At 55.7% G+C, this 11237-nt stretch overlaps 1 protein-coding gene across 1 annotated transcript; it reads right to left on the bottom strand.

Moving 5' to 3' along the window:
- Positions 1 to 7308: 7308 nt before the first annotated feature.
- On the bottom strand, positions 7309 to 10748 carry SLC25A1 (solute carrier family 25 member 1). The gene is made up of 9 exons (XM_066365381.1): positions 10548 to 10748; positions 10136 to 10243; positions 9956 to 10055; positions 9719 to 9857; positions 9134 to 9218; positions 8871 to 8975; positions 8583 to 8698; positions 8433 to 8506; positions 7309 to 8040 (listed from the first exon to the last, which is right to left on the bottom strand). Exons 1-9 carry the CDS (start codon positions 10630 to 10632, stop codon positions 7926 to 7928), a joined length of 927 nt encoding a protein of 308 aa, XP_066221478.1. The 5' UTR covers positions 10633 to 10748; the 3' UTR covers positions 7309 to 7925.
- Positions 10749 to 11237: the final 489 nt, after the last annotated feature.

Here is an 11237-nt window from a genome sequence, read left to right as displayed (position 1 = left end):
GCCCCTCTTCCCAGTCATCCTTCCCTTCTCCTGACCAGCAGATGGAAAGACACCATCCTTTCCCCATTCCACCTTTGTGACCCTGGGTGTTAGCCTCCCCGCTGAACTTGGGTTCCGCAGTAAGGCACACATCCCTCCCCATCACAAATGACCAGGGAACAGGTCTCAGATTGGGGGATGTGGGATGATGACAAAGATCAGCAGAGCTACTGCTTGCAGACTCTTAAGCTTTCCCTTGCAGTCCCTTCCTAGGATATGGACCCCTAAGGGGCATGTTTGTTGATCTACTAGCTGACAGAGCTGATGTAATGATACCTACTGCCTCCCTCACCACTATTTCCAGCCGCCTCTCAGTAGGCGGGGCAGGGTGGGGCTGCGTAGGCCTGGGCTTCCATAGCTCCAGATGGGTCCTTTGTCTATGCCTGGGTTTTCCCATTTGAGAAAGGGCTGGCTGAGAGGAGGAAAGGTCTGTCAGGAGGTGCCACTGTCCAATTGTGCAGCCTGTGCTTACTACCGCCTCCTGTAGGGACACCTACCCAGCCCCTGCTCCTCCCCTTGGTGTTGTTAAAGTACTGTACACATACTTAAATCTGCAGGTTACATAGAGACACCAAGTCCAAATGAATTTTTGAGGAGTTTATTAATTATCCGGCTAGCTACACAGGGCACAATCCCAAATCATGTAGAAAGTCCCTACCATTCTGTGGCTCAGGGGTCCCCAAACTACGGCCCGCGGGCTGCATGCGGCCCCCTCTAGCCATTTATCTGGCCCCTGCCGCACTTCTGGAAAAGGCACCTCTTTCATTGGTGGTCAGTGAGAGGAGCATAGTTCCCATTGAAATACTGGTCAGTTTGTTGATTTAAATTTACTTGTTCTTTATTTTATTTTTTTCTTTTTTCTTTTTTTATTTTTCTGAAGCTAGAAACGGGGAGAGACAGTCAGACAGACTCCCGCATGCGCCTGACCAGGATCCACCCGGCACGCCCACCAGGGGCAATGCTCTGCCCACCAGGGGGCGATGCTCTGCCCCTCCGGGGCGTCGCTCTGCTGCGACCAGAGCCACTCTAGCGCCTGGGGCAGAGGCCAAGGAGCCATCCCCAGCGCCCGGGCCATCTCTGTTCCAATGGAGCCTTGGCTGTGGGAGGGGAAGAGAGAGACAGAGAGGAAGGAGGGGGGGTGGAGAAGCAAATGGGCGCTTCTCCTATGTGCCCTGGCCGGGAATCAAACCTGGGTTCCCCGCACGTCAGGCCGACGCTCTACCGCTGAGCCAACCGGCCAGGGCCATTGTTCTTTATTTTAAATATTGTATTTGTTCCCGTTTTGTTTTTTTACTTTAAAATAAGATATGTGCAGTGTGCATAGGGATTTGTTCATAGTTTTTTTATAGTCCGGCCCTCCAATGGTCTGAGGGACAGTGAACTGGCCCCTTGTGTAAAAAGTTTGGGGACCCCTGCTGTGGCTGGTTTTATAGACCAAATCACATGCTGGTTGGGATGGGTAAGGAGGGGCTTGTGATCCCTTTGTCTCTAGAGGTATACGTTACTTTCATGACTTTAGGATGGGTGAGTCAGAGTGTAGGAATTCTTAACATACATAAACATTCTTTTTTTTGTGTGTGACAGAGACAGAGAGAGAGTCAGAGAGAGGGACAGACAGGAAGGGAGGGAGATGAGAAACATCAATTCTTCCTTGCGGTTCCTTAGTTGTTCATTGATTTCTCATATGTGCCTTGACGGGGCGGGGGGGGGGGGGTAGGGGTAGGCTACAGCAGACGAAGTGATCCCTTGCTTGAGCCAGCGACCTTGGGCTCAAGCTGGTGAGCCTTGCTCAAACCAGATGAGCCCGCGCTCAAGCTGGCAATGTTGTTGGAGTCTCGAACCCGGGTTCTCTGCATCCCAGTCTGATGCTTTATCCACTGCGCCACTGCCTGGTCAGGCTAAGCATTCTTTTGTAAAGGCTTTTAAGAAAAGAGAAGTGAGGGGATTCTTAGATAAGTTCTATCTTCCTTGCTCTGTAGTTAAATTATGAATTATCTGACCCAGTTGCCCTTGTAAGCCAAGAACCTCCTGCATTCTTCTCCCTCCATTCTCCACAGAAAGGAGGGGGCATAGAAGCCTGACCTTTCCTTTTTTTTTTTTTTTAATATTTTTTATTTATTGATTTTTTAGATAGAGAGGAGTGAGAGAGAGAGACAGAGAAGGGGGAGGAGCAGGAAGCATCAACTCCCATATGTGCCTTGACCGGGCAAGCCCAAGGTTTCGAACCGGCGACCTCAGTGTTCCAGGTCGACGCTTTATCCCACTGTGCCACCACAGGTCAGGCATGACCTTTCCTTTTAAAATTATTTTTATTTATTTATTCATTTTAGAGGGGGGAGAGAGAGAGAGAGAGAAGGGGGGAGGAGTAGGTAGCTTCAACTCCCATATGTGCCTTGACCAGGCAAGGCCAGGGTTTTGAACCAGCAACCTCATCATTCTAGGTCGACGCTTTATCCACTGTGCCACCACAGGTCAGGCTGACCTTTCCTTTTTAAAATGGCATTGCCAATACTAAGCTTTACAGTTCCTTGGCACCTTATCATTGGGTTGCAAATGACAGGCTCCCACAGTGGGGGACTCAGAGGGATGATCCTGCATCATAGCGTTTCCCTGGCCTCCTCCTCCATGGGGAGGTGGCGAGGCCATTGAGCTTTACATGAACCCATGGATGGCAACAGGTGGCTGGACTGGAGCTGGCCATTCAGGCAGAATGGGGAGGGGTTAGCAGTGGATAGAGGCTGATGGAGCCCTCTGGCCCCTGACCCTATCTCCTTTCCCATGGCTGAGACAGGGAGACAGGACTCTGGAGCAAAAGCTGCAAGGGCAGGGAAAGACAGTCAGAAGTCCTTTATTTCTGCACTTGGCAGTGACCAGCGTCTCCCTAGGCCAGACCCTCTGGAGGGACACAGGGGTGAGCCACAGGACCAGGCTCTGCCTCTCTAGAAGCTTAGGTCTGAGGACAGAGGAAAGGGACACGGCAGGGAAAGGGAAACATGTCCCCCTACCTGCGCATAGGCCAGGCGGGGCATGAAAGACAGTGAGGGAAAGTGTTCAGGGAGAGGGAAGGGCGGTGCGCAGCGGTCTAGGAGTGAAGAGAGCGCAGGAGAGGTATGTCTCCTCAGACTGGTGCGTCAGGAAGGGCCTTTGGCAGCCAGCACCCAGCGTGGGCAGTCAGTCGTCGAGGCAGGCGCTATCAGTGACTTGGGGAGCGGTTGGGGTTTTGCAGATGAGGTCTGTGCACTGGCGTTGAAATATGAGGGCCAAAGGCTGGAGGAAGTAACCGTGAGGGCAGTCGGGGTAACTCAGATACCCTGCCCTAGGACTGAACGCGCGCCCGTGATGTCATCAGTGCGCGCCGCGCCCCGACTTCCGGGCGCGATTTGACTCCCTTGGCTGTTCGTGTAGCGCGACCAGCCTGGGTGAAAGGCCATGGAAATTCAGCCTCTTCCTCAGAAATGGGCACGGGAGGCCTCCTGGGTACCTCCAGCACCCACAGACCCCGGTGGCTGAGAGCGGTCCTGATGGTCTTTGGCCTTTAGCAGCCTGCCGGGGGGGGGGGGGGGGCGCAAATGAGTGGCCGCGAGGGCGACCGTCCTCTCAGCCCTGAGAAGTACAACCCCTTTCTCATGACCTGATCGAACCCGCAGGATGAGCTCCGGGTCACGATCGCGGGCAGTTAATTTACCTTACCCCCATCACAACCCTGGGGAAGTCTCCTAGGCACCAAGAGCAGAGGTGCCTAGCCAGGTCACAGGTGGCAGCGTGGTGAAGGAGGGGGCTCAGCAGTGCGCCGCCAGGGGCCAACAAGCAGGCTCATCAGAAAGCTTCAGCGGCTCTAACCCAGTTAAGCATGTGAAAATTGCCCAAGACCCCAATAGCTTTCTGCAGCAGTGCTTTCCAGCCTGGGGTTAGGTAGCAGACCCCTGTAGGAATCTGAGCAGTGCTTAGGGGCAGAGGAGGTGGCATGGTTTATCCCTTGAGGTCATTTCAGGAGATGACACCCCTGTATCCAAGTGGGGCCTTTCAGGTCAGGCTCAGGCCAATGGAAAATTAAGAAAGGTGGGTGTGGCTGACCAGGCAGAGGATACAAAGGTGACAACAGTTGTGGAGGGTCAGGGTCAGGGCATGATTTGAGCAGAAGTGAGGTTGCTCTGGGGGATATTTGCTAGGGGGGTGAAGGAGGGGAGCTACAAGGCCACACCAGGGACCAACATGTTTTCCATAAACCACCCACATTGTTGGCCTACCCTATGGATCCTGAGTGTTCTCAGTGGTCTTCCCATAGTCCTCTGAAGCCAGTTCTCCATTGTGCCTGCATCTCCGTCCTTGTTCTGGTGTGCCTACTCCCTGTTCCTAGATCTTGAGGAGGCAAGAGATACTTAAGCCCCCTAATTTTGTGCCCCTTACCACAAACCCCCAACCAAGGAATCTGAAAATGGGAAGTAGAAAGTCCAGAGGAAAATATTCTGGCATCCTCAACTGAGATTATTTGCTGTGACAATTGAGAGCACAATCTGAGAAATAGAATTCTCTTTGTTGGGTAAAAGGAGACAGACCATTTGTCAGGGGGAGTTGCAGCCCCTGGCCCCTGACCCTATCTCTTTTCCGTGTGTGTGTGTGTACTAAACTCTGATTGCCATTTATCACCCATACAAGGACATGGGAAAACCCAGGGGACACCCATGCATCAGTATTACCTAGTGAAGAAAGGGTTAAAGAAGTTAGAGTTGGTGGACAGCTGTATGAGGACCTTTGCCTAGAGGGGCTAGCCACATAGTAGTGAAGACAGGGCTGGAGAATGACCAAGGCCTGCCCCAGAAGTAGCCACCAACCCGCCCTCTATTCCTTTGCTCTATCCCTGAGGCCACTGGCCTTTCTGGGCACATTCTGTGATCCCAGGCTTGAGGCTCTGCCAGATGGTGAAGGCTGCCAGAGGCTGAGAGGATGCTGGATGTGGTTTCTAGCCTGGCTCTGGCTGTGGGAGGAATATGGTATTCTGCGGTCTATGTACTCCTCAGCTCACATCTCTCCTGATAGGCAGACACAGCCGCCTCCTCCCTGACACTGGCCTGTGACCAGGCTGGAAGTCTATCTAGTCTGTTCTGCTTCCTAGTTACTTGAAGGTCTGTACACAACTCTCTGCCCCGTTGCCCCCATCGTTGCAAGGGCAGGCAATGGTTCTAGTCCCAGTGGCCCTACATCTGCACTGGTCCCTGCTATTGGCCTCCTCTCTGCAGCCTTTGTTAAATGCAGGTAGGTTCCTTCCAGGCCCCTGCCTGCCTCTCCAGCTGCTCTCCTGCTCACTTCCCTCCAGCCTAGTTGGCCCTCAGCAAGCTCTTTCCTGCACAGGATACTCTTCCCTGCCAGTCACCCTTACCTCAGGTCTCAGCTCCCAAGAACAGAGGCTGCCTACTTTAATCAGTATGTGGAAGGGGTGGGGTTTTCCAACAAGGCAGGTGGCAACTCAGTGCACACAGCTCCAGGGGACTTAGACCCAGCTCAGTCAACTTTTCTGGCTGGGCTACCTAACTACTGACCCCATTGTTTCGTGAGGCATAGTCAGGTACCCTGGAGCTATGGCAGGGTTCCAGCTACTTCTGAGTACAGCCCCATGCCTTGATCTCAGTCAAGAGTGGCCTCAGTTTCTTCCTCCCTGTGAAGAGGGACAGACAAGACTCTGGGGTGCTGGTGTGCAGCAAGTGGATGCCATTCCTGGTCAGTGTTTGGGGGCATTAAATACCTTCAGGGCCAAGCTTCTGGGGTTTGGCTACTCCAGGAACTATCTGGAACCCCAAAAGACTGCAAACTACCTCTTGTAACTCAAAGAAGTACTGTATTATTAAATATTGTTCTAAAGATCTTACACAAATCACATCATTTCACCCTAATATAACCCACCGGGGTGGTTTCCCGTGTCACCCCACACCACAGATTAGGAAGCTGAAGTTAGATGACATGTCTAAGGTCCCACAATAAACAGGCAGCCAGCGTTCTGCCTTGACTGGTCACAGATGCTCTGGCCTAGAGGGCAGGTTCCAGGGGCCTATGTGCCCCTCTAGCTTCAGAAACCTGTGCTGTCAGTTACTGCTGCCCACCACTTACTTTCATCCCCACAGCAATGCTTCTGAGGCAGAGCTGGTGGCCTGAGGGTGAGGCTCCAGCACTGGTGTTTCTCCAGAGTACCTGCACACCCTGGTGTGTAGGGGGGGGGGGTGGATAGCCCATGGCCTCTGTGGCAGGCAAGCTTCGCTGCTGGGCCCTTTCTCCTACATCATGGCAAAAATTGGCGAGTCTCCTGGAACACCAAGAGCACACAGCCCACTCCTTCAAAATCCTGTGTTCCTTTGCTCTCTAAACCCACACTTGGCCCTTAGATCTACCCCATACATCCAGGTGCTATGAGGTTACTGGGTAGGGTACCCTTCTATAAAAGAAGTAATTATAGGGAGGGAACCTTCCCACTGGGAGGCTTCTGCTGGCCAGTTATTTCCCAGTCTGAGCCAAACTACTTCCTTTTTTGCCCAGAGTTACATGGACAAGAGCCTTCTGCCTCCACACAGGCCAGGGATACTGGTTTGTGCCACCCTGCTCAGTCTCCTCTACTAGGCTCAAGGGTTGTGATTCCCAGCTCCTAACCTGAGGGGTGGGGCAGGGAATAACCTTGGGCACCCTCCAGTTTTTGTGTACTCCATGCCTGGTTGGGATCCAGAGATTCTAGCAAGGACAACTTCCTCTGAAGTTCAGGGCTGTGGGGTGAGGTGCCCCTAAGGCCTGTTGAGGCAGCTCTGCCCATTCCTGCTCCAGGCCATCTCCCAGGCTGGGAACAGTGAGGAAAAGTCCCTGGCTCAGAGCCTCAGGGCACTAGAAACTAAATGCCCCACAAAGCACTTCCCCTCAAGCAGACCATTTTCACAGAGAAAGCAGGAGGGAGGGAGCCTAATCACAGGCTAAGGGACAAACAAGAAACCAGAAGCAGTCTTTTAGGCCAAACCAGCAGCATGGGGTAGCTCTCTACTCTGCCTACTAGTGCTGCCTTCCTGATGACCCTACAGGATCTTAACCACAGGCCACAGGCAAGGCCTGGGTGGAGCCCAGATGTTCCTTGGCCTGGTGTCAGGTCCTCTCAGGGAGTTGACACTGTGGCTACAGCTGGCTCACTCATTAGCCTACCTTCTGCCTGGCTTCCCTGACCCCTTGCCTGTATCCTCAAATGAGAGGTGGGCTTGAACTTCACTGCCCACCCACAGACGGGCCCATACAGGGACAGGAAACTGTGTCAGGATCTGGTTTATTCTGCCTTGGGAGGGTGGTCCTGAGCATGGCGGGTGCCACTTTGTCCCAGGCGGAGGGAGGGCCCAAGGGCCAGTTAAGGCCAGTGGCAGGAGAAGCAGGGGGCATGCAGCCCCTGGAATGCAGTGAGGCCAGGCTGAGGCCCAGAGGCAGCTGTGGTAGGCTGGGGCGGGTGCCCCTGCTGCCCAGGGTGGAAGGCACCGGGCTAGGACCAAGCCATGGCTATAGGGCCGTGGACCCAGGCTACACGGGCACCCTGGGAAGTAGGACATGGTCACATGACACAGAACACGAACTACAGGCACATGGCTCAAGAGTAAGCACATGGGCAAGTGGGCACAAATTCACAGGCCAGAGGGACACCCAGCCTCAGCTGAACACATGGACACAATGGTGTTGTCATATGGACAAGGGACACAAAGTACTATGGGACACATGGACTCAGTGGCCACAGGGGACAGGCCCAGGCCACAGAGTGCAAAGGACAGGGGAAAAGGACCTTTTGGCACGAATGCACTGCACTGGAATCATGAGAAGAGGGCAGAGGGGCTGGTATGGAGGGGCTGGAGGGTAGCCCCAAAGCAGACCCTCAGGGCTCAGTCTGTCTTCCACACTTGGTTGAGCAGTTTTACCACCTCATCGTAGATGATGAACACAATGGCCACGTCTAGGCAGACGCGCCCCAGGCGGGGGACAGTGCCCTTGTAGAACCTGGGGTAGGGCAAGAGGAAAAGGCAGGTGAGGAGAAAGACAAAGGACACTGCCCCTAGACAGTGGCAGTGAGTCCAGACATTGGAAGGGCAAGAATAGGGGCTTAAAGGTCAAGACACCCTAGGGCAGTGGTTCTCAACCTTTCTAAATGCCGTAACCCCGCAATACAGTTCCTCATGTTGTGGTGACCCCAAACCAAAAAATAATTTTGGTGGCTACTTCATAACTGTAGTTTTGCTACAGTTATGATTCAGAATGTAAATACCTGATATGCATTATGTATTTTCCGATGGCTTTAGGCGACCCCGCTGGGGTTGTGACCCACAGGTTGAGAACCGCTGCTCTAGGGGGTGGCCTGGGGCAGGGACAACAGCTGTCTCTCCCCTACTCACGCCTTGAGCCCCTCATTCTTCAGAATCTGCACCCCGCAGTCCCATGTGTTCCGGTACTTGTGTGCCTCCAGGCCCTGCAAGACACCAGCACACAGGACTCAGCAGCCAGCCCTTGGCACAAGCTTCCTTCCCACTTCCCGACTCCCCTACCTGCATCCGGGTTTTGATCACATCCAGAGGAGTGTTCCCGAAGACACTGGCTGCACCCGCAATAGCTCCAAACACCCCAGTGATCAGTGGATTCATGGGCTTGTTGGGGTTGTCACCTAGATGTGGGTGGGGGTTGCAATCAGAAGGTGATGAGGAGGTAAAGGGGCCAGCTCTGAGGGCTGGGGAGAAGCATGGACCAGGGCCTATGAAGGTGGGGGCCTTAGGGGACAGGACCCTGGCAGGGAAGCCCAAGTGTTTGGAAGTGGGGTCTTGAAGCAGCAGACGCACCTCGATACCAGTTGCGCAGGGAGGTCATGACGAAGAAGCGGATGGCCTGGTTGGATCCCTGCTTTAGCACAGTGGCTGTGAGGCCTTGGTATGTCCCCTTCAGCCCTGAGGGCAGGCAGGCACAGGGATTACATTTGCACACAGGTCCTAGCTGGGGATTAGGGAGAGCTGCATGCAGTAGTGCCAAGGGAAGTGCACACAGGTTTTTTCCATCTTGGCTGAGGTCCCTGACCCTCCCTGAGGAGGAAGGCTAAGTGGCTCACCTTGTTCCCGTACAATCTCCCTGACCCCGTGGAAGAATCCTCTGTATTTGGGATTGGGGGAGTTCTGGTCATGGATGAACTTCACCTGAGAGAGAGGGAAACAAAGAAGCTGGTTCCCAGGGTGCAACTGGAAGAGCACACATGGCTCCTTGGCTTGCAGGTCCAGAGCCCGCCAAGGTCGGGCCAGGGTTGGAGGTACAACTCTTCACCTGGAAATAGGGCTAACCAAGGCCACCGTGGGACTCGAGGCCCAGGAGACAAGAGAGCCTGCCTCACTAAGGAGTCTCTGCAGTTGTGTTTGCTGGTAGTGTCTATATAGCTTAGGCAGATGTGCATTGTTTTCTGTTTATAAGTGTTATTTTAAAACTCACCATCTTCCCCCTGTTTTCAGGACAGAGTCCAACCTCCATAGGAAGCCCATCTTGCAGGCCTTCGGCACCCAGCTCCCTAGGCAGTTCCCCATGTACAACACCTTGCCCCACTCCTGTTGGTCCCTATATCTCCACTGGATACAGTGACACAGGACCACCCTCCACCACTCCAGCTCCCCTCTGCGTGCTTTGTCTCTACAGGGAACCTCCCCACCTTGATGGTCTCCATTGGGCACACGACTACCACCGCCTCAGCCACGCCAGCACCCAGGCCACATAGCAGTCCCCGTGTGCTGTCCAGTCTTCCCTGGGCGTCCCTCATGTGGTTGCTGAGGAACTCAAACATCCCGAATCTTGGGGCAGATGACAGTGGAATGAGAGGGGCTGCCACGGCCCGTGCCACCTCCCGTGCCCCCCTCCCGAGGATGTCCCCGCCGTGAGCTCCCCTCACCTGACCGCCGCCTTAGGGATGGAACCGTAGAGCAGGGAGCTGAGGCCTCGGTACAGGCCCAGGACGCCATGGCTGTGGACTGTCTGCCGCACACAGTCCCCTGGGGGAGGGGGCGGTCAGCGACTCCCGCCGTCTCCGGGGCCCGCCCCCTGGAGCTTCCCGCCGTTGCCCCCTCCTCACCAATGCCCCGGTAGCGCGGCGGGTGCGAACGTTCGTCCAGCTGCAGCTGCGTCTTCACGTACTCGGTGGGGAATGTGATGCAAATTTCGATGCCGCCTGCCAAGCCGCCTACGGGAACCGGAGACTCGTGGCCTGAGGAGACCCCCGCCCGGCCGCCCCGCCCGCTGCCGCCGGGCCCCTCCCCCGCCTCGGACTTTGTCCAGCCAGTTCTCCACACCCCACCCCCGTTGCCCTGGCGAAACATGGAAGGGTGACATGCAGGGTGAGCGCCGGCGAGCCGGCTGGGAACTAGGGCCGCGCCCCCAGCCCGACCCGGAAGTGGGGAGGGGGCCTGGCGTCCCCGGTCAGACCCGAAGCGCGGCGGGACCTGTGATACTGTTGAACCCCGGGTTCACGTCCCCAAGGAGCCCACCTGCCAAAATAGCCTTCCCCGGGTGCGTCAGCTTGGCCTTCCCCGGCGCGGGCGCGGCGGCCGCCAGAGCGCTGGGCGCCGCCATTGCCGGGAGGTGAGAGGCGGGGCGCCAGCAGCCGGCCGCGGGTCCGAGCCTCCTTAGTTCAGCGCTGTCTGCGGAGGCGGTGGCAGCGGCTAGTTATGTCCGGGGGCGGGGCTGTAGCGTCAGCTCCTGGGCTCCGCCCCGCGTGGTTCGAGCAGGGCCCCGCCCCCGGTCCGCCCCTAAGCGGGCCGGGAAACTGAGGCAGGGGCGGGGATAGAAACTCAGCTAATGGCGGAGCCCCGTATGTGGATGACCACGCTCCGCTGCGCAGAGGTCTCTGGGAGGCGGTGCTGCGCCGGGTCCGGAGCTGTGGGTCAAAGTGCAGTCTCCTAAGCCAGGCTGGGTATTGAGCATAGCCGGGCGCGGCATGGAGTGGGCTTGTTGTTTGCGCTTCTGCCATGTGCCGCAGGACCCCCGGAGATGGCAGTGGAGACACTCGTGGGTTAGCCCCACCTTGTTTGAGGGTTTTTCCATTCTACACCGACGGACCCAGCAGTTATCACTCCCCTTCCTGGATTTAGAGCTCTGTATAGTGCACATCGTCGGGAAGAGATCCCAAATACACCCTGGCTATATCTCCCTGGGTGGCTGCAGGTACCCCACTCCCA

Source organism: Saccopteryx leptura, chromosome 2 (assembly GCF_036850995.1).
Source record: "Saccopteryx leptura isolate mSacLep1 chromosome 2, mSacLep1_pri_phased_curated, whole genome shotgun sequence".
Classification (NCBI taxonomy): domain Eukaryota; kingdom Metazoa; phylum Chordata; class Mammalia; order Chiroptera; family Emballonuridae; genus Saccopteryx; species Saccopteryx leptura.
This window is presented reverse-complemented; position numbering and strand designations above follow the sequence as displayed.